The sequence below is a fragment of the Dunckerocampus dactyliophorus genome, chromosome 18 (genome assembly GCF_027744805.1).
Source record: "Dunckerocampus dactyliophorus isolate RoL2022-P2 chromosome 18, RoL_Ddac_1.1, whole genome shotgun sequence".
Classification (NCBI taxonomy): domain Eukaryota; kingdom Metazoa; phylum Chordata; class Actinopteri; order Syngnathiformes; family Syngnathidae; genus Dunckerocampus; species Dunckerocampus dactyliophorus.
In genome coordinates this window covers 1755371-1777012 of record NC_072836.1, presented here as the reverse complement: position 1 = coordinate 1777012, position 21642 = coordinate 1755371, and the positions used below count along the sequence as shown (strand labels likewise).

Here is a 21642-nt window from a genome sequence, read left to right as displayed (position 1 = left end):
CTTCTAACGCCTCCTTTGTAATGTTCATTTGAATTGGCTCAATTGGTTCATTTGATATCTAGAGTAGTCCGCATGCTAATAAAAAAAAGTTCTGATGATGTGCTACATTAAAATGTTTCAATCGTTTGAGCTTTGTCGCGGCCCCATAAATAAATTTCCGGTTTATTTTGAAAGTCCTGGCCGGATGTTGTGTATGGCATCCTGTCTCGCTTGACGGCTGTCTGGCTGTGGGACGCGGCGGAGGGAAGGAAGGAAGGAAGGGAAGGAACGAACGCAAGGGAAGAAGTGTCGCAGAGGCCGGAAAAAAGTTCCGAAACACGAACAAATTACACACTGATTCGGCGGCGGGATCAAAGAGGAAGCTAACAAACGTTGGCGGCAAAGGGCAGGCGAAGGATTGCGACTTTTGAGGAAGATTCCTCAGTGGGAATGTCGCCTGGCTCGTGCGAGGAGCTGGAAGCCATTTGAGGAAAGGTAAGAAGTTTCTCTCCGCCTTCAGAAAGAAAAAGTAACATTTGCATGAGAGCTGGAAAGGTCCAAACTGTTGACGTGCCCGCCGTGACATGTTCGGTTCTGTCCCACACCCCCTCCCCCCGGTGGAATGTGCAGGAAATGATGTTTACTAAATAACCCCAAACACGAACAACACTGAGCAAGAACCTGCTGGTCCAACCTGGACCTGTTGAGGAAGAACGAGTGAGTACTTTCTTTGACAACTTTGGAAAATCTTCTTAGTAATGGCAGCTTCCAGGACGGGCAGCAAAGTGGGCCAAAAGTGGGACAATGGCGGAGACGTGATAGCTGCTGACGGGACTGACAGCCCCGCTCGGCCCAGTGCTTACGTAACAGAACCAGCTGCAAAAATGAAAGTAGGAGTGTTGACGCCACGGCAACTTCCTGCTAGTGCATCAGAACCATGAAGAACGCCGTCAGCTGATTGGCTCAGCCACACACGAGTACGAGATGTGAAATCCTTAATCAGTTCGCTCCATCGTGACCTCCTCTGAGTGCCATGCTGGTCCTAACGGGTCACATTTTATGTTGGCGCCCTCTGACCTTTACGTTTCTGTTCCTCCTCCAGCTGACCCGGACCAAAGCTTGCCGTTCCAGCACCGGGCTTTCTCCCGCCAGGACAGCAGGCGCGTGGTGTCCGGCCCGTTGATCATGCGGTACTGAGGAGGCAGCGTGTGTTCTTCTCCGTAGCGGCACCACGACCTGGACCAGGATGGGGAAGGAGCAGGACCTCCTGCAGGCGGTGAAGAGCGGAGACCTGCCGTCCACGCAGAAGCTCCTGTCCAAGCTGAGGAGCAGCAGGAGCAGTAAGTACCCTTGTTGGCATTGTTAGCGAGACGTTTCAGTGGCAGCCTGCCGCAAACACATTTGGACCACCACAGATACAGTAGATTGTTCTTCCTCACTCATAAGCGCATTAAAAATCACCTGCTCTGCCAGAGAATAAGAAGATGTAGCAGGAGGGATCAGCGTATTGTAGCCAGTATTCTCACCCTTCCTCATACTCTTTCAAAAAGTCACTCGGGACAAATCTAGTGACGAGACTAAATCGGAGATACTGACATGTAAGCGGGTATCGCTCTTCCCTCCTCCGTCTAAAGGCACTCAGGTGGCTCTGTCTGGTTTGTGATATTGAAAAAAATGACAAAAAGTAGCAATAGAAGAAAGTTCATTTGTATTTCTACGAATATTTCTTTTTCTTTTCATGTTATTCAGTCACTTTTTGCTAATGCGGCATAGCCAATTAAACAAATTTAACAAAGACATCCACGACCACCACAAATAGATAGCAGCCTTGTGGGAATCTGTCTTTCTACTTCCTTGTTTCCATCACATCTTGCCACCCAAACTGGAATGTGGGCGGGATGGGCGACACCGCAGCTCACAGATGGTCTCCTGCCAGGATTAAGGAATTAACCTCAGAGGCTACAGGCGAGACTGCGGGGTGAGTGGGGGGGCCCCCACCTGCACTCACTGTTTGTGCAGCTTCACTTGAGTTTGACTCGCCAAGCCTGATGATGTCATCACATGACATCCAATCAGAAGCCAAATGAAGACGTCAAAGATTTCTGAGTTGAGATGCTCCAGTCGCATGGTGTAGTTGGGGCAGAGTGAGACATCATCAACATGGGTCAATAATGAAGGGGATTCGCTCAGCTGCTAATAAAAGATCTCTGCAAATTTGACCTTTACAAGGATTCCAATGTCATGACCTTTCACCTGTGCTGTGTTGGCGTGCTAAAGAAAGACTTGAGTGGTGCCACGCTGCGTCCATCACGTCAGCCTGCAAGCGTTTGGTATCCCCTGGCAACCTGCGCTCATGTTAGCATGTTAGCACTTCCCGCCCCCGCGTGGGCCGCTTTGAGGGGACGTGTTAGAGCCCGTCTGACATTCTTTGTGTTGTTTGCCTTGCCAAATGTTCCGTCAGGGCGCTAAAGTGGGCCGGCTCGCAGCAAACAAAGCTCCTCTGTGTGGGGAGCCTGCCGGGCACCTCGGGCTCCTTGGGGCTGCTGGTCCAGGATCTGGTTTGGGTCCCAAAGGGCTCCTGTAAGTCACTTACTCGTTTCCCTTCAACAACAGCATCACATTGGGAGCGACCTGCTTGGAGTGCCGAGCGGCTTCCCGCCCCCAGGCGGACTTGTGTTGTGCTGCCGCGTGCACTCGAACGTTATGTAATCCACAGTGCCGCTTTTCTCTCGTGTCACTTTCAAGTCTTTTGATGTGCGGCCATCACTGGTCACATTACCTCGACAGCGTGTGCGTGCGTGCGCGTGTGTGTGTGTCACTGCGTTGGTATGTGAATTCTGCAGCGACACCTTCCAACCTTCTCTTGCAAAACTCTTGGATATGCTGCAGAGATGCTCCAACTCGACTTGAGAGGATGTCTCACTCAGACAGCCCGAAGAGACCAAAGAACTGTGTCTGTCTGGAGGACACGTGAGGTCACATGGTCACAGATGACTGCCATCAAACATGCACACGCACGTGCAACATTCCCCACATTTGGCAAGATGGCATCATGTGGCGCTTCCATGAAAACTTTCATTTGAGTCATTTTTACTGAATAAATGAAATAAACTTCATCAGTGCAATTATTGCAACATTTCCAAAACATTTCTGCTTGGTGTCCACACTTGGAGGACTACCCTGCAGCATGTTGCCCTCTGCTGGTCGCAGTGATGACGCAAAGGAGAGGCTAAGCTCCGCCCTTTAAATACCCACTTCAAATATTTGTTGACATTCTGGAGTCCTCGGGAAGGTCACATCAAGTCAGGTGACTTCCTGCAACTATGTGTCGGGACATGAAGTCTTTGCCTGGGAATTTCTGGAGGGTCACGGCTAGGTTACACCCCCCTGTAGTGTCACATGACTTCCTTTCCAGTCACATGATCCCTCATGAATGTCCTGTGATCAATTCAGCACGGAGGTGCATGCGGTTAGCATGTCTGCCTCGCAAGCATGAGGTTCTGAGTTTGAATCCTGGCATAGGCTCTAGCTGGGATAGCTTCCAGCTGGGATAGGCTCCAACTCACCTTAGCATGCCATGAAGCTGCGAGCTAGCTCGTTTATTGTTGATGTTGATTGCAAGTGTGAAGATGGCTGCACAGAGCTGAAATGTGGTTGGGAATGGGACCTCTGCTGGGTGGAATGAAACATTGGATGGTAGTTTGAGGTCCAGTCCTCCTTGCCGCATTCTTGCGGCAGCGTTTTCTTCTCCATAAACAAGCTTAAAAATAACTCCTGCACATCACACGTCCCTCACTTCATCCCGATAGAAGCAACCGAGTGAGACGTCGTGCACATGTGGCTGCCAGTGCCTGGCCTTGCGCTTTTATTTTGTAGGTTAGTGTGTTTGCTCACCAATCAGAGCATGCTGGGCACATGGCAGGGCGGGGCTTAGCCAGACAATAAAAGATAGATGAGAGTGATTAGCACACATATTCATATTCACTGTGTAGTAGTGACAGAGTGGCGCATCAGTGCTCACAAAGGATCTTTGTTGCATCATTTTTGGCGTTGGTTAGGAAATCCAGGTCATGATCAAAGCAGTGTTCCCGCAGGGAGGACGTCTTGTTTTCCTTCTCTTGCTCTCAGATGAGGAGGGGCGGGGCTTAGCGTCCCGCATACAACTGCTCGCACGTGAAGACATGGCTCCGCCTCCCCAGCTGACATCAGCCAATCCTGTATGGAGCAGCAGGTGGCGTCGCAGCGGTGCTTTTACAGAAGCTTATGTTGATTGGACCTTCTCTGTTCTTTCAGAACTGTTGGGGTCCACAAAGAAACTCAACGTCAACTACCAGGACTCAGACGGGTAAGTACTGAGCTCACCTCAAAGGTCAGGGGTCAACAGGCAACAAGGTATGCTTGTTTTGTTGTGAAATATGCCACACTTTTCCTGCTATCAAACCTTCTCTAAACACATCATTCTAGAGCACAGACCTTCACCTATTCTATTAATCTATTGATGATGTTATTATATGCCACTTATCCTCAATAGGGTCACTGGTGTGCTAGAGCCTATCCCACTTGACTTTGGGCGAGAGGCGGGGTACACCCTGGACTGGTCACCAGCCAATGGCAGGGCACATATAGACAAACATCCATTCATACTTAAATTCATACCTATGGACAATGTAGAGTCGCCAATTAACCTAACATGCATGTTTTTGGAATGTGCGAGGAAACCGCAGTACCCGGAGAAAAAACACAGTACCCGGAGAAAACCCACACACGCACGGGGAGAACATACCAACTCCACATAGAGATGTAGTATTATTATTATCATTATCATTGTTATTATTAGGGATGTCGATTTTGGCATAAAAATGTAATATCGGTCAATATTGGTATCAAGTTTTTCCTTGTAATAAAAACCGATTTTGAAAAACTGCTGTATATAGGCCTATGGGCTCACTTATTTTCCGGCACAATGATGACCTCATCAAACCACGTTGTGAAGCATGTAAACAAGCCTTGGTGGCTGCAGTAACAAGCTTGCTCGCTCTGTGCTTGACAAACATCTGTGGTTTGGAATTATTACCAAGTGTCTCCTTCGAATATTAAACATGCAATTTGCAATGACTGCAAAGCCTTGGTTATGCGAGGCGGAACCAAGGGTTCTTCCTTCAATACTTTCAATTCATCAGTCAATCAATCAGTCGGAAAATGTGTGTATCGCACTGGATTACCAACCTTTTTCTATTGTGCAAGGTGCCCTCAAGCCACGCTCTGTCATTCCCAATCGCAAATATTTCTGGTGTTTTACAATTTTGTACAATGTTGTTTACAGCCACGTCGAAGCTAATTGCTGATGCTGTATCCATTAGCCTCACAACAGATATCTGGTCTTCAAGCGTTAGCCAGGTTAGCATGTTGAGCTTGACTGCTCAATGGCTTGATAAAGACTTTGTGTTCATTCCACAACAGGAGATATGTGTTTTTACACATATCGGTATCAGTATATCGGTATCAGGATATTTTAGATTTCACTTTGCCCCAATAGGAAAAATAATAAAGCAAAGAAAGTATTTATTTAGTACTTGCATCATCAGGAAAATCATTTATAATTGGAAATGAAAAAAGAAGTATTGTATTGTGCTGTACTTTGTATGAAGTGTTTCGATACTTGAAGCAGATACAGTACAATTGTCTTTTTGTTTGTTTGGAATCAAACTTTCCTTTCACTCTTTGGACCAGCTAGCAACCTTTATTTGTGCGTGTGCATGTGCGTGTGTGTGTGTTGGTGGGTTGCCAGGTCCTCCAGTCTAAAGTTAAATGTGTGGGGGGGGGGGAAAAAAGAATTTTAAAGAAGAACCAAAGATGTTTGCTTTGTTGCCATAGTGACAGCACAGAACCACTCACAAAGTGTCATGGCTGCCATCTGTCCAGTCCCTGTCAATCATACCCCTGTCCTAAACATCCACCTGAAGGGGCGGGGCTTATCACCAGTGAGGGGTGGGCCCTGAGCAAAGTGTGTCAGCTGTTGTTTGCTTTTGTGCTTGAGGCTTGTGGCTTTTCACACATCATCGATTGTGTGTGCGTGCGTGCGTGTGTGTGTGTGTGTGTGCATGCTGCTCTTTGTGACCTGACAGTGATGGTCCATTACTAGCGTCCCCGCCCTGGGCTATGTGTGTGTGAGAGTGACCACATGAATGCTGGTGTTACGCAACATAACGAGGGGAGGAAACTCCTCTGCTTTTTGTTCTGGTGTCACATGGCCTGCTCAGCGTCACATGCACACTTCACTCTCAAACTTTATGTCTTCTTGGCTTACTTCCCTCGCATCATGCATGAAGCTCATTTTGGAAGTGTGTGTGTGTGTATGTGTGTATGTGTGTGTGTGCGTTATATGCATATACATACATATTAGGGGTGCACGATAATTTTCGGTCCGATATGAAGGAATTATGACATCATACTGGTAAATCTGATAACATTAAAAATAGCTCAGATAACCAATAATTAAAAAAACGCTCCAATGAGGTGAGATTAACTGTACTGTACGGGTGAGCAAATCAAGCGCACCTTTTTTCTCCTGCCTGTGATGTTAACGGCCTGTCGTAACTTCCCCTGAGCTCACATGTAAACATTCACTTTCCGAGGAAAACATTTAAATAAAAAAGTAGATATGAAAAAGTTGGTACCGTATCAGTCTTGACACCTGTATGACTCAGAAAAGGCCTATATGTGGTCACATGACAGTAAAATGGAGTTCTTGGCATGCATGAAGTCCAACGTATCCAACATGGAGGTGCAAACACTCTGCTTTGGGGATGTTTCTTGCTCCTGAGATGTGTGCAACCTAAAGAAACATCTGACTTCCATGCTTGCCAGCAACACCAACGACTAAACCGCCACCTTTTCTATGAGCATCACATACATATTCACCTCATTTATTCATTCATACATGATGTATGTTCATATCCTACTAATCCGCAGGGGATTAAATGCTTCTTAACACTATGTGGGTGTAGCTCCTCACATGGATTTCAAAATAAGAGTTAAGAAAATTTTAAAAATATTGCACACTTCATGTTGCCCTGAAGAATGTAGTAGGAGGTCACTGTCAAGGTCAAATGTAGCATTAGCTAGCTGTGATTGGTCACACGTCCGCTGTGTTGTCATGTGACATATGTGTGTAACCTATGACCCCTGCAGGTTCTCTGCACTGCATCACGCCGCCCTCACGGGGACCGCCGAGCTGCTGGCGGCGCTGCTGGAGGCGCAGGCGTCTGTGGATGTCAAGGACAGCAACGGTAAGACCTCGTCATCCTCAACATCACCATCGCTACCACCATCATCACCACCACTGTGTGCAGGCATGCGTCCCCTCCATTACGCGGCGTGGCAGGGTAAAGCTGAGTCGGTCCTGATGCTGCTGCGTTCAGGAGCATCTGTCAATGGAGTCTCCTTGGACGGACACATCCCTCTGCACCTGGCTGCCCAGTACGGACACTACCAAGTGGTGAGACCTTCATCTTAGCCTTCGTCACGCCATTAATGATGGCCTCCAAAATAAAATCCTGCTTTTTTCAGTCGGAGATGCTCCTGCAGCACCAATCCAACCCCTGCCTGGTCAACAAAGCCAAGAAGACACCTCTTGACCTGGCCTGCGAGTTTGGACGAGTCACGGTCAGTGTGTGTGTGTGTGTGTGTGTGTGTGTGTGTACGTGCGTGCGTGTGTGTGCGCGTGTGACACTCATCCACCTATTGGACCCCAGGTGGCCCAGCTGCTGCTGAGTAGTAATATGGTGGTGGCATTACTGGAAGGGGAGAGGAAGGAGCCCACTGACTCCGCCTTCACCACGCCGCTGCACCTGGCCGCCCGCAACGGACACAAAGACATCATCGTGTAAGAGCACTAACATGCAGATCACTGGTTTCTGATTGGATGACAGTGGGAAGACAGCAGACTTGAACAGGAAGTCACACACAGGAAATGAAACAACTTTACTTGTACACATGAAGTTGACAATGGAATGATGAAATGTAAATAAAGATGTTGAAACGGTGGCGCGTTTGCTGCAGGCTGCTGCTCAAGGCGGGCATTGACATCAACACCACCACCAAGTCTGGCACCGCCCTGCACGAAGCTTCGCTGTACGGGAAGACCGAGGTGGTGCGGCTGCTCCTGGAGGTGAGTCCTTGCCATCAGCTACCAACTAGCATGGATGCGCTAATGTGGCTAGCTGCTAGTTGTTTTGGGGCAAACATTGCCACTGCCTGACCTACTTTACTCTTCATTGTGAATGTGTGTGCGCGTGTCTGTGTGTGTGTGTGCATGTGTACAGGCTGGCGTGGACGTGAACATCAGAAACACATACAACCAGACGGCACTGGACATCGTCAACCAGTTCACCACGTCCCACGCCAGCAGAGACATCAAACAGTTGCTCAGAGGTAGTCCACCTTGTCCCTACTTCTCACTTCTCACCGTGTGTGTGTGCATGCACGCGTACACGTGTGTATGTTGTACATGGGATTTGTCCCCTGTAATCCAGCGAGTTCCGCAAGCCTGAACAGGACTTGTTTGGACCCGTCCTCTTGAGACAGACTTTAGTCTTGTCGTTGTCCACATGACCTGATTCCTGCCTCCTTTAACCTTTTAACCTTTAACCTTTGTCTGGACTCCCAATTACTTGTCGTGTTCCTCCACAGATGCCACAGGTGTTCTGCAGGTCCGAGCTTTAAAGGATTTCTGGAACCTTCATGATCCCACCGCTCTCAACATCCGGGCCGGGGATGTGATCACGGTGAAGCAGCTAGTCCACCATGATGTTAGAGCTGTCCTTGACTTGGGATTATTATAGTCAAATCTGATTAGATTTTGTCCACAGTGAATTGATAGTTTTTTTTATAGCAGAGCTAATGGGGATCACTACAAATAAACACATCCTATTTGGCACTTTTCAGCCACAGATAAACCAATAAACATGAAGCGGTGCAACAAGTCTGTTTATTTAGGGACAGAAAGCAAGATGAAGATGAACGTGAAACACAGTCACTCATCAGCAAAGTGCACATAAAACTCTGTTAGCATCTCATTTGTTGGATTAACCAACAGCGAGGTTGATAGACTCCTCCCACTCCAATGGTGGAATATTGTAAACCACGCCTAGATGATGTACACATGTATGCTAGCGCGAGTCACAATGCCATGCTTCCAACACGCCACTGAGGTTCACAGCACACGGGCCCACCAGACTCCGTCTCCTTGCACCAGACTCCACCCCCTGGCACTGGTAAACATTGTGGCTTAGCAGCTACATGAGTGCTAGAATGCGGGAACAGTGTGGGCAGGGCAACGACCAAAGTAGTTGCTATGGTAGCGTGGGGTCGGGAGGCGTTGACGGCTGTTGTCCTCACGCAGGTGTTGGAGCAGCACGTGGACGGACGCTGGAAAGGTCACATCCACGACAGCCAGAGGGGGACGGACCGGGTGGGCTTCTTCCCACCCTCCATTGTGGAGGTCATCAGCCGGCGAGGCGGTGAGTTAACCCCACTCCCACAACTAACCTGCATGCTTCCAGGTCATCCCTCCCCCAATTTCCTGCATGCCTTTGTTCCTGCTCTCCTCATAACCTTTGGCCTCTAAACACAAGCTTGATATCCCCCCTGCACCTCAACATCTCGCTCTGTAGGGGGCACCTTATCCCGGCACGCCTCCCTGCCTGCTCAGCGTCAACAACTGCTGTCCAGAGCCCCCCTGTCCAACAGCCTCAGCTCAGCCCCTCAGACTGACGACTCCTTCATGCTGTACGCTCCCCCCACCCATGTGGTTCCTCCACTCAGCAACGGCCTGGCTGCAGGTACGCCTGGCCGCCATCATGCCACCTGTAGCTCTTTGATGACATCATCAGGCACAACTAACCAATCAAACGGCACATTTTGTCTCGCACACACTGGCGTCACATTTGCTGTGGGCGACAATATTAACAGCAGGTGGCACTTCTGCCAATCGTGTAACCTTATTGGCCACGCACGCCCCTCCCCCGCCCCAATAGAACTCAGTCATCTTTGTGTCTGATAGGTGCGTCTCCGAGCCACCTGTCTCAAACCGGGTGTCCCTTCCAGGACATCTGGGTGCTCAGGGACACGTGTCATGGTAAGACAGCAACAACCTCGCGTCTCCTCATGGCTGCTTCCAGCTCTGCAACCGCACACGCCTCACCGAGTCCGCCTCTCACACGGGCGGGTCCGTGGCCCACCCCCTTTGTCTCGTCTCATTTATGACCCTAATTGTCATTTCCTGCTGCGTTATGCCACCGAGTGTCATCTCATGACACCTCATGTCCCTTCATGACACCTCATGTCACTTAATGTAATCTCATCACCTCATGTTCCTTCCTGTCATCTCATACGTCATGTTACTTCCCAGTTTCCGCATGACACCTCATGTTACTTCATGCAATCTCATATCACCTCATGCTGCTCTGTGTCTCATGTCACCTTGTATCACCTCGTGATACTTCATGTAATCTCATGTTACTTCATGTCTCATGTCACTTTATGTCACCTCATAATTGTCACTTCATATGTCATGACAACTCATGTCCCTTTGACACCTCATGTCACTTAATGTAATCTCATATCACCTCATGCTATTTCATGTCTCATGTCACTTTGTATCACCTCATGATACTTCATGTAATCTCATGTTACTTCATGTCTCTTGTCACTTTGTGTCACCTCATGATACTTCATGTAATCTCATGTCACCTCATGTAATCTGCTGTGCCTTGGTGTGTCATATTAGGCCATGGAGTGTAATGGTGTGTGTCGGGTGCGGTGTTGTGGTGGTTGTGAGGTGACCACGTAGCGCTAACACGAGTGTGCTGATACAGGCAGCGCAGCGTTGCGTTTGCTCATACGGGAAGCGCTAACACGAGTGTGCTGATACAGGCAGCGCAGCGTTGCGTTTGCTCATACGGGAAGCGCTAACACGAGTGTGCTGATACGGGAAGTTTGTTTCGTAGTTGCGTTTGCCTCATCAAAATAATGATGAAGACCACACAAAGTGTAGTTTGAGATTTGGTTGGCTGATGTTTAAGTTGGTTGTTTTTATTTCCAACTTTTCCAAAGAAAAGACATGCCTCTCCCCCACACACTGACCCCTCCCACAGACTCGTTGACCACCGTGTCTCGCAGACGAGCCGCTGCTGATGTGAGCGTGTCATGCTAAACTTTGCTATGTTCCCGTGTCAGCGGGAGACAGGAACAGTGTCGGAAGTACCGGGAGCGTGGGCAGCACTCGCAGCGCAGGAAGCGGACAGAGCACAGAGAGCAACAGCGTTCCCAACGGGCTACAACCCTCCACCGGTCACCATGACAACAGCAGCAAGGTACACTGTTGTCATGTGATGTCTCTTAGCATTTTGTCCTGCTTGTGTTAGCTTTGTGCTTGTTGTCTCTGCAGACGGCATCCTCTACTGGTGAGTGCGGACGCTCAGACAAGCAGCACCTTCATGCTGCAGGTACGTTTCCAGTCCAGCCTTTGCATAGCAAACATGTCCCAAACGCTAGTGAAAATAAATGAGATGAAGTAACTTCAATGTGGAACCATCCAGATGTTCAGGCGTGTGACCCCTGTGCAGGTGTCACCCCCCGCAGGCCCACAGTGACGGTGCAACAACCTGCAGAGCAGACCTTCAGCCAGCAGTTTGTCCGCCCTCAGCAGCTGCTGGATGGAAAGGTAAGTTAGTTCACACCTGCTGCTGCAAACACGTTGACACCTGCTCTTCATACCGATCATGACATATCAGAAACATCTTTCAGGATGCCGAGGCCATCTTTGAGTGGCTGAGAGAGTTCCAGTTGGAGCAGTACACTGGGAACTTCATCAGTGCCGGCTATGATGTCCCGACCATCAGCAGGATGACACCTGAGGTGACCAATCTGTTTCCTGTTGGCAAACACAATAAAAGCTCCATATGTAGCGTAGAATTCATAGTCAACAGGAAATGCAGTACATGAAGTCACGTTTGTGTGCCAGGACCTGACAGCCATCGGCGTGACCAAACCTGGACATCGCAAGAAAATCTCCATGGAGATCAACAAGCTCAACATTCCTGAGTGGCTGCCGGAATATATCCCAGTAAGTGTCTCAGGGCACATGTCTGATTCAACTCGTCTCACATCACCTCTGGTCATCTCATGTTACTTCCTGTCTCACGTCACCGCATATCTCATGTCACGTCACTTTTGAAGTTTCTTCATGTCACATGTCATGTTACTTAATGACTTCCTGTCTCAACTGGTTCTTGTCTCACGTCATCTCATGTCACCTCATCTCATGTTACTCCATGTATCATGTCATCTCATGTCACCTCATTACTTCATGTCTCACATCATTCATGTCTCATGTCAACCCCGTGTTACTTCATGTCTCATGTCACCTCATATCACTTTGTCTCACATCATTCATGTTTCATGTCACCTCATCTCATGTTATTCCATGTATCATGTCATCTCATTACTTCATGTCTCACATCACTTCATGTCTCATGTCACCTCATATCACTTTGTCTCACATCATTCATGTCTCATGCCACGTAATGTCACTTCATGTCTCATGTCACCTCATATCACTTTGTCTCACATCATTCATGTCTCATGCCATGTAATGTCACTTCATGTCTCATGTCATCTCATGTTAATTCATATTTTACATCACCTTGTGTTACTTCATGTCACCTCATATCAATTTGTCTCATGTCATTTGATGTCACATGTCACCTCATGTAATCTCATGTCACCTCATATCACTTTGTCTCATGCCACTTCATGTCACACGTCACCTCATCAATTTGTCTCATATCATTCATGTCTTATGTCACCTCATGTTACTTCACGTCTCATGCTTTCACTTGTTACTTCATGAAACTTCACCTGGTGTGTCATCATCATCATGACTGGAGCGTTTTGGGCGGGGTTGGTGGCTGCTGACTCAGCTGGTTCTTGTCTTGCAGTCGGATCTGGGCGAGTGGCTCAGCGCCATTGGGCTGCCTCAGTACCTGAAAAGGCTGTCAGAAAACGGCTATGACAGCATCAGCATCGTCAAAGACCTGACGTGGGAGGATCTGCAGGAGATTGGCATCACCAAGCTGGGTGAGAAGATGTCCCTCTTCAGGTGTCTGTGGCTCTCCTGAGTGTCCTTCTCTTGATTCTGTCCATCGTCCTCCAGGCCACCAGAAAAAGCTGATGCTGGCAGTGAAGAAGCTGTGTGACATCCACAGGGCCGTCGCTCAGGCCCAATCCGACCAGGGCACATTGCGACGCAAAGGCCCCGGAGCGCTCCATCTGGTCGCCATCGAGCCACCAGACGCCGGCGGGGAATGCTCATCCCCTCACTCACCCAAGATGTTGACCTTCCAGGACAGTGAGCTGAGTGCCGAGCTGCAGTCAGCCATGTCAAGCCACTACGCGGACTGTGAAGATGGCCTGGTCTTCAACAACACTGTGGGTTTGTCCCAGAGCCAAGACAGCATCGACACCAGATCCAGAGGATCTGGACGCTCCCAGGAACCGCCCACTGCCTCCGTCACACCCCACAGCTGGTCCCAGGAGAGCCTTGACAGCAGCCCCGCCAGGGACAGGAACCTCCCTGAGGGTTGGGACCAGAGGCCCCTCCACAAGCAGGTCCCTCTGGGAACAGCCACCGTGTTCAAGTACCCCGCCGTCTCAGCCAAACCCAAACTGTCCCGCTCTCACGGCTCGTCTCCTGGTGGATCGCCAGCATTGAAGGGCTTCAGTTACCTGCACTCTCACTGTGGATCCACAGACCTCCACGCGGCCACCAGACCTGAGCACCACAGCCAGACTCTGGCACCTGCCAAGAAACGGGCCCACAGCCTGAACCGTCACGCTCTGTCTGATGGAGAACCCGACGAGGAAGACGAGGAGCCGGCTCTTTCTTCTGGAAACGTGCCTTCATACGCCACCTTATCCCGAAAATCCGGCCGCAGTCATACGGCCCGAATACAGTCCAGTTCAGAGAAGAGCGGTACCGTGGGCCGCAGTCAGTCTTTTGCTGTGCGAGCCCGGAAAAAAGGCCCTCCTCCTCCCCCTCCCAAGAGACTGAGCTCAGTAAGCAGTAGCACCAGCGGTGAGCTGAGCGACAGCAGCACCACGTCGTCTGGTGGCGTCGTCACTGACAGTCCAGGAAGCGTGAGGAGCATCACAGCCTGTCTAGAAGGAACTAGAGAGGCCAAAAACCCTCCAGGTCCCAAACATGACCCTGTTCTGTTGGAGTCCAAAGAGACCCCAGGGCTGAGGCGGAGGGTGCAGAGCGAGTGCCTTCATGTGCACACCTGCCACCGTGTGGAATCAGACAGGGGAGGGGTCAGGTCCGATGCGGAAGAAGCAGCAGCAGCCAAAGGTTGCGGACTTGAAGGCTCGTCATCCCCTCACAACAGCTCGAGTGAGTGCATCCCCTTTGCTGAGGAGGGCAACCTGACCATCAAACAGAGGCCTAAAGCTCCGGGACCCCCCAGAGCTGACGCCGTGCTGGAACCTCTAGAGAAACCTGCCGCCAAGAGCCTGGAAGTCCCCGAATTCAACCTCAAGGAGTCGGACACAGTCAAGCGTCGACACAAACCCAAAGACAAGGATGGAGACGGGCCAGCCGAGGCCGAGTCAGCCCACGGTAGAACACAGGACCAAGAGGAAGACGTCTGTTTGAGAATGAGTGAGGGCGGTCTTAACAAAGCGTCCCCCATCAAACCTCTGCTGTCCCCAAAACCGCCGCTCATTGCCCCAAAACCTGTCCGTCACAGTCTGCTGGCAGTGCACGGCAACGCACGTGAGTGATAATCATTACAATCATGATGATCATAATGATGATGATAATAACGATGATAATCTAATCATTATGCTAATGATAATAACAATGCAATAAACTTGCATTCTTTTTTCAGCAACTGGACTCGGGTCTCCAGCTGTGAGTTTCAGTGTGGTCCAAAGTCTGGCCTTCTCCTCGCCGTCCCATGGGCCCCCAGCAGTGACCCCTCAAAGCCCCTCCCTATCAGCCGCTAAAGATCAGCCTCTGGTGGGTCAGGGTGGGACGGAGGTCCAGCAAAGGCTGGATGAGACCAGCACGTCCCTGGAAGCAGCCCTGAAGGCCGTGGAGAGGAAGTTAATCATGGACGAGAATGACGGGTAAGAAACGCTGGTAGGAGACAGGAAGTCTGTTTGTCTTTTACGACATTTTGATGTCTTTCATGCTCTGCAGAGCCAACACGGTCAAGTCGGCAGGAACCATCCTGGACGACATCGGGAACATGTTTGACGACCTGGCCGACCAGCTGGACGCCATGTTGGACTGAATCCAGGCCTGTCACAATAAAAGCTCAGGAAGTGACATGAGAAAAAGATGTGACACCAGCACTTGGATTCCTGTTCCGCAGGATCATCTTCTTCTTTTTCAATCTTTGTGTGAATTGTTCATGAGAGAGCTAAAGTGTCACTTCCTGCTGCAATGCTGCCAACAAGGAAAAACAAAACTGTATTTATTGGAGTCCAAGTGTCTTCAGCGAGATGCGTGAATGCATCATGAATATTTAAAACACTGGAATGAGCAAAGACCATGAAAAAGAAAATATTATACGTGTCAATCAGGACTTCATGACCTGTCGTTTCACATTTCAAACCTCATTCTTTCCTCGCCAGTCTCAACATGCATTATATATATATATATATATATATATATATATAGATTATAGATTAGTTTGACTGTGAAAATGAACAAAATATTTCCTTTAACTCCCATTTAGACTTTTTTATTATATTCATTAGCATGACGTTTGTTAGCAAGGCTAATGTTTGTATATCTCTTATTGGGTATAAATGTGTTTATTTTATACTTATGTTTATTAGCATGTTCAGGGACCATGCTAAGTTACGTGATCCGTCAGAGCGCCTCCTACAGTCCAACAGTAAAAGGTTAGGAATGGCGAGGAAAGGGTGAACGACTAGACGGTGTTTTTAAAAGGGAAGCTAACATTTATGTCTATATATACATATACATATATATATATATATATAAATAATTGTAAGTACATGTCTATTTTCCACACATTTATTCAACCAAAGTCTTTGTTCAAATTTTGCTGTTATCAAAACATGTTTGTGTCAGGTCGTGTGACCTATGCCTGGTGTCCTTTTGATACATGAACTGACATTAACTGACATACATGACTGTCATTAAAAGGAAAACTAAATGGGTGAAAGCGTGTAATTAGTTTATGAGGTGCAGTACGAAGCTTCTACCAGCAGGGGTCGATATTTCGTGCGTCACCGGCTGGGTTTGTTTGTTTTACTTAAAGTCTTGGTCGATGGTGACGCACTCTCAGGGCTGGGAAGTCACGTGACCTCTGGTGTGTTCTTCCGGGATATGCGCAGGGACCCGCCCACTCTCTTCTTGAAAAGTCCTCAGGAGTCGGAAGGAAAATAAATCTCAGTCAAGCTGACCCGACGAGCAGGTAAGAAGACAACTTTTGACTTGGCTTGTTTTCTTTATCTTAATGAAGAAAAGCTAACTAGCAAAGTAACAATAAGTAACTACCTAACTAACCCAACTTTCCTGCGAGTTTGCTTCCTGCTTTACTGCGTCACACAAAAAAATGTACGTGACGTCATAAAAATCATGTTTGCCGTTCCACTTCATCGTCGTTTTTACTGTCCAAATATCCAGAATGTTCTGTTTAAGGTGAACCAGGAAAAGCACAACTGATTACTTTCGTAACGCTGGCTATCACGGTGCACAAACGTGCTCGTCAGTGCGTGTGCGTGTATAATTAATTTTGTCTTCCTCTTACCGTCTGCCACTTCCTGTCTTCCACCTTCTGCTCTGTGATTGGCTGCCAGCTATCAGGTGACCCTCTAGTCTGGTCACTGATTGATTGGGTGATTGGCTGACAGTAACAGTTGATGAGTCATCCCAGAGAAGAAAAGGCGCTGAGTCGGGCGTGTCGCTGAGCAATGGCGAGACTTTGTCCTCAGCGTGGAGGGCGTGTGATGATGATGATGATGGAATGTCATGATCTGACAACATGTAGAAGAGCAAATATTAGCGTGCATTTTGGTGATGTACGTTTTGTCCTCACACCTCAGCATCGCCATGATGTCCAAGAAGACAGGAAGTCGCGTGGCTGAGATGGAGGCGGCGGGGGAAGTGTCCATCATCCGCATCCCGCCCCATCACTACATCCACGTGCTGGACCAGAACACCAACATCGCCCGTGTGGAGATCGGACCCCTCACCTTCATCCGCCAGGACAATGAAAGGTCAGAGGATGTTTGACCTCCACCGCCGTCACGTCACTGATGTCACCTGACTTTTCCCAGAGTCCTGTTCCTGCCGGTGCGAATGATCATGGTGCCGCCGCGCCACTACTGCGTGGTCGCCAACCCGGTGGCGTGCGATGACAACGGCTGCGTTCTCTTCGATGAGCAGGGCCAGGCCAAGCTGCGACACGCCGACCTGGAGATCCGCCTGTTCCGAGATCCTTTCCCGCTCCATCCCGGAGAGGAGATCCAGCAGGTTGGTGTCAGGGAGCGGGAGGGCCATCTGTCCACATGACCAAAGAAGCTAACTGAGCTCTTTGTGCTTCAGGACGTGACGCCACTGCAGGTGGTCTATCCCGACACGGCGCTGCGTTTGCAGGCACTGCTGGACTTCCAAGAGGAGGGCGGAGACAAACATGTCGCCGGAGACGAGTGGCTCTTTGAGGGACCCGGTGAGTTGCTTGTTGCCACGGCAACCGCTTTCTCTGGCTTATGCTGTGTCCTCGCTGTCAGGGACGTACATCCCCAGGAAAGAAGTGGTGGTCCTGGAGACCATCAAGGCCACGGTGATCCGGGAGAACCAGGCCATCAGACTACGAGCTCGCAAGGAGGGAGTTGACCGCGGCGGTGTGCACCGTGTAACAGGTAGGACATGCACCATTTTTGTGTTTCACTTCCTGGTTTTTGATGTTTTCATTCCATCTTGAATGGCTGACACTACTGCTGTCTTTTATTTTGAAAAGCAGCTTTATCTGTGTCTCACTTCCTACCACTTGGAAATTGCTGAAGTGCTGGTGTGCGTGTGTCCGTCCAGGGGAGGAGTGGCTGGTCAGTAAGGTGGGGGCGTACTTGCCGGGCGCACACGAGGAAGTCATTGACATCGTCAACGCCTTCATCCTGACCGACAAGGTGACTTCCTGTGTCCAAGAGAGACGTGAGACATTGTCTCTGACGCTGTTTTGTTGTGACCTTTTGTCCCCACAGAAAGCGCTGCATGTGCGCGCTCTGCGAGCCTTCAGGGATGTGGAGGGTTACCAGCGGCGTACGGGGGACGAGTGGCTGGTGACCAACGCCGACCACGAGGCACACATCCCCTCAGTGGCTGAGGAGGTGGTGGGCGTGGTGGACGTGACCACCCTGAGCAGTCGCCATTACTGTGTCATCTTGGACCCGGTCGGACCCGACGGCAAACCTCAGTTGGGCCAGAAGAGGGTGGTGAAGGTGAGCTGAGGGGGTGTAGCTTGTCACCTGGCCACAACCTTACGTCCCATGTGTCCACCAGGGGGAGCGCTCCTTCTTCCTGCAGCCCGGCGAGCGCCTGGAGCGCGGCATCCAGGACGTCTACGTGCTGTCTGAGCAGGAAGGGCTGCTACTGCGAGCCGTGGAGGCGTTCACCGACACTGAGGAGGTGAGACACGCGGCATCACAGGCTCCGCCCATATGCATGTGGCCACTTTGAAAAGCAGGAAGAACCTCTCACCTCCTGACGTGGGGTCTGGGGATAAGGTCAAACGTCACAGATGTCTCTTAGCTAGCATGGCTAAGATGCTAATGCTATGCTAACAGGCTAAACGTGGCAATGTTGTGTTTGTAGGACGCCATCTTGGTTGCTTTACCTCAAAAACGAAAACGTGCTGATGAGGTACTTCTCTGTGGGCACTTCCTGTTTGGGCCTCACTGGGAATGACTTCCTGTTTAATCGTCAATGGGAATGCACTGGGAATGACTTTCTGTCTGGTCTTTAATGGGAATGAGGTGTGCTTTCCCTTGCTCCCCGCCCCCACCAAACTAACCCGCCCTTCTTCTTCTTCTCCTTCTTCTTCTCTCCTGACTGCATGTCACATGACCCTCCCACTCACCATCTTACTTCCTGCTTTATTTTCTTGCTAGTGCTCTTCCCACCCTCCTTTGACCCCTCCCTCGCCGCCACAATGCATCGCCACGTTAACCCTCGTCTCCGTCCTCCTCCCGTCTCTCCCCCGTTCTCTCTGCCAGCGCGAGGAAGATGAGGACGAGGATGAGGAGAGGAGCAAGCGACCGCGTCACAGCGCCATCCTTCGCCGTCCCGGGGACCGCTGGATGCTGCGAGGCCCCATCGAGTACGTCCCGCCTGCCACGGTGGAGGTGATGCTGCGGCGCCAGGCAATCCCGCTGGACGAGAACGAGGGCATCTACGTGCGGGAGATGAAGACTGGCAAGGTAACGTTGGCAGGCAGCATAGCAGCCCGCCCGGCGGCTAACGAGCATAGCGTGCTGCAGGTGCGTGCGGTCATCGGGCAAACGTACATGCTGAATCAGGATGAGGAGCTGTGGCAGAAGGAACTTCCTCCCAACGTGGAAGCTCTGCTGACGTCAACCCGCGACCCCCTGGCGGACCGCTCGGACCGTACCAGGACTGGCGAGACCAAGGCAAGGAACAAGACCCTGGTGGTGTCCTACAGGGTCCCCCACAATGCGGCGGTTCAGGTCTACGACTACCGGGAGAAGAAGGCCAGGTGGGATGTGGGGGAGGGGTTTTGTGGGGGGTTGACTTTGCCGCTGACTCGTGTGCATTGTCCTTCCTCAGAGTGGTGTTTGGACCGGAGCGCGTGATGCTGGGACCCGACGAGCAGTTCACGGTTCTGTCGCTGTCCGGGGACAGACCCAAACGGGGCAACGTCATCAAGGCCGTGTGTCTGCTGCTCGGTCCCGACTTCTTCACAGACATCATTACCATCGAGACCGCCGACCACGCCCGCCTGCAGCTGCAGCTGTCCTACAACTGGTAAGCACGTTCAAGATGGCCGCCGCATCACCACGCTGACTCTTGCTGTCCTCCTCAGGCACTTTGACGTCAAGCCGCCCGCCGACGCCGCCGATGCCGCCGCCCTCTTCTCAGTGCCTGACTTTGTGGGCGACGCCTGCAAAGCCATCGCATCACGGGTCCGAGGCGCCGTCGCCTCCGTGCAGTTTGACGACTTCCACAAGGTGGGATTCCACTTTCTTCCCAAATGTGTCCCCATCCGGTGTCCTGACGTGCTGCTCGACGTTCTCCCACTCAGAACTCCAACCGCATCATCTGCTCGGCCGTGTTCGGCTTTGATGAGAAGCTGGCGGTGCGCCCCAGTCTCCGCTTCCATCAGAACCGACTGGTCATCAGCAGCGTGGACATCCAGTCCGTGGAGCCCGTGGACCAGAGGACACGTGATGCCCTGCAGAAGAGCGTCCAGCTCGCCATCGAGATTACCACCAACTCCCAGGAGGCGGCTGCACGGTGGGTGGCCTTGCTAACATTCAGCCAAGCTAAGATTAGCTAAAGTATGCTAAACTAAACATTCCTCCTGCAGTCACGAGGCCGAGCGTCTGGAGCAGGAAGCTCGAGGGAAGCTGGAGAGGCAGAAGATCACCGACCAGGCGGAAGCTGAGCGAGCCAGGAAGGAACTTTTGGAGCTGGAGGCCCTCAGGTGACTTCTGCACTTTTTCTCTGACACTCGCGCCTTAAACACGCCATCCTAAAGTCAGAGTGCGTCCTCTCTCAGCGCCGCCGTGGAGAGCACTGGTGCCGCCAAGGCTGAAGCCCAGTCTCGGGCCGAGGCGGCTCGTATTCAGGGCGAGGCGGCGGTCCACGAGGCCAAACTGAAGGTGGAGGCTCAGCGTATCGAGGCGGTATGTCCCGTCCACCGACTTCCTGTTAGCGCGTCGCTCGCTGCCACTAAGAAGCTCCAAATGTGCGCCTGCAGGAGGCGGAGCTTCAGCGTCTGGCGAAGGCTCGTGAGCAGGAGCTGAGCTACAGGAAGGAGATGGACCGCCTGGACGTGGAGAAGAAGGAGCGTCTGACCAACATGGAGAGTCAGCACTTCAGTCAGGTGGTGGCCAGCCTGGGCAGCGACACGCTCAAAGAGATGGCGAGAGCCGGACCTGAGCTGCAGGTAGGAAAGACGGCCCCTTGCCGCCACCGCTGCCTGTTCATTGGCTCCTGGGGCGGGGTTGGTCGCATTATGTCTTGGCTTGTTGCCGCAGGTGAAGTTGCTGCAGGCTCTCGGCCTCAAGTCCACCCTCATCACGGACGGTGCGTCGCCCATCAGCCTCTTCACCACCGCCAACGGCCTGCTGGGGATGCTGCCCGGACCCGCTCAGTGATGCCACAGGAAGTAGTATCCATTAACATATGTAGATTTATGATAGCTAGATCATATAGATATGTATGCGTGCACATCAGTCTGCTTGAAGGAATAAAAAAAATAAGCTCTGAGTGTCAGTGATGTGTTCTTTGCCCACTAGAGGGAGCTTGAAAATATGTTGGGGCCCTTATAGCCCCGCCCACTGCTTCCCTTTGCAGCCCTGCCAGTATGAAGAGTACATGCCAGA

The 21642-nt window shown here is 50.8% G+C and overlaps 2 protein-coding genes and 1 long non-coding RNA gene across 8 annotated transcripts; 2 read left to right on the top strand and 1 right to left on the bottom strand.

Moving 5' to 3' along the window:
* Positions 1-220: 220 nt before the first annotated feature.
* On the top strand, positions 221-16225 carry LOC129170899 (caskin-2-like). 6 transcript variants are annotated; one of them, XM_054759024.1, is made up of 23 exons: positions 221-474; positions 610-696; positions 1082-1319; positions 4273-4324; positions 7171-7268; positions 7332-7477; positions 7549-7644; positions 7734-7864; positions 8041-8149; positions 8304-8412; positions 8671-8765; positions 9383-9500; positions 9654-9821; positions 10043-10117; positions 11218-11354; positions 11429-11486; positions 11580-11704; positions 11788-11898; positions 12005-12106; positions 12981-13119; positions 13196-14812; positions 14928-15168; positions 15242-16225. In XM_054759024.1, exons 3-23 carry the CDS (start codon positions 1226-1228, stop codon positions 15333-15335), a joined length of 3915 nt encoding a protein of 1304 aa, XP_054614999.1. In that variant the 5' UTR covers positions 221-474; positions 610-696; positions 1082-1225; the 3' UTR covers positions 15336-16225. The 6 variants fall into 6 exon arrangements, with proteins under 6 accessions (XP_054614999.1, XP_054615001.1, XP_054614998.1 ...); XM_054759026.1 differs by lacking the exon at positions 610-696 and having other exon boundaries at positions 11607-11704; XM_054759023.1 differs by lacking the exon at positions 610-696.
* Positions 8533-17732, bottom strand: LOC129170916 (uncharacterized). Its single transcript, XR_008566702.1, has 3 exons — positions 12901-17732; positions 11758-11914; positions 8533-11689 (listed from the first exon to the last, which is right to left on the bottom strand). It is a non-coding gene; the product is annotated as an uncharacterized LOC129170916 (long non-coding RNA).
* Positions 16346-21526, top strand: mvp (major vault protein). The gene is made up of 17 exons (XM_054759038.1): positions 16346-16490; positions 17122-17295; positions 17356-17551; positions 17624-17747; positions 17809-17940; positions 18110-18204; positions 18280-18516; positions 18578-18703; positions 19291-19494; positions 19555-19790; positions 19862-20059; positions 20118-20262; positions 20337-20548; positions 20622-20738; positions 20814-20940; positions 21015-21203; positions 21295-21526. Exons 2-17 carry the CDS (start codon positions 17129-17131, stop codon positions 21412-21414), a joined length of 2625 nt encoding a protein of 874 aa, XP_054615013.1. The 5' UTR covers positions 16346-16490; positions 17122-17128; the 3' UTR covers positions 21415-21526.
* The last annotated feature ends 116 nt before the right edge of the window (positions 21527-21642 follow it).

Excerpts from the sequence above, each read along its gene's own strand:
- LOC129170899 (XM_054759023.1), top strand. The coding sequence starts at position 1,226 with ATGGGGAAGGAGCAGGACCTCCTGCAGGCGGTGAAGAGCGGAGACCTG. Across the intron at positions 9,501-9,653 it reads GGTCATCAGCCGGCGAGGCG|GGGGCACCTTATCCCGGCAC; the intron begins GTGAGTTAACCC and ends CTCGCTCTGTAG. Across the intron at positions 11,899-12,004 it reads TCAGCAGGATGACACCTGAG|GACCTGACAGCCATCGGCGT; the intron begins GTGACCAATCTG and ends TTTGTGTGCCAG.
- mvp (XM_054759038.1), top strand. The coding sequence starts at position 17,129 with ATGATGTCCAAGAAGACAGGAAGTCGCGTGGCTGAGATGGAGGCGGCG. Across the intron at positions 18,517-18,577 it reads GCCAGAAGAGGGTGGTGAAG|GGGGAGCGCTCCTTCTTCCT; the intron begins GTGAGCTGAGGG and ends TGTGTCCACCAG. Across the intron at positions 20,549-20,621 it reads TCCCAGGAGGCGGCTGCACG|TCACGAGGCCGAGCGTCTGG; the intron begins GTGGGTGGCCTT and ends TTCCTCCTGCAG.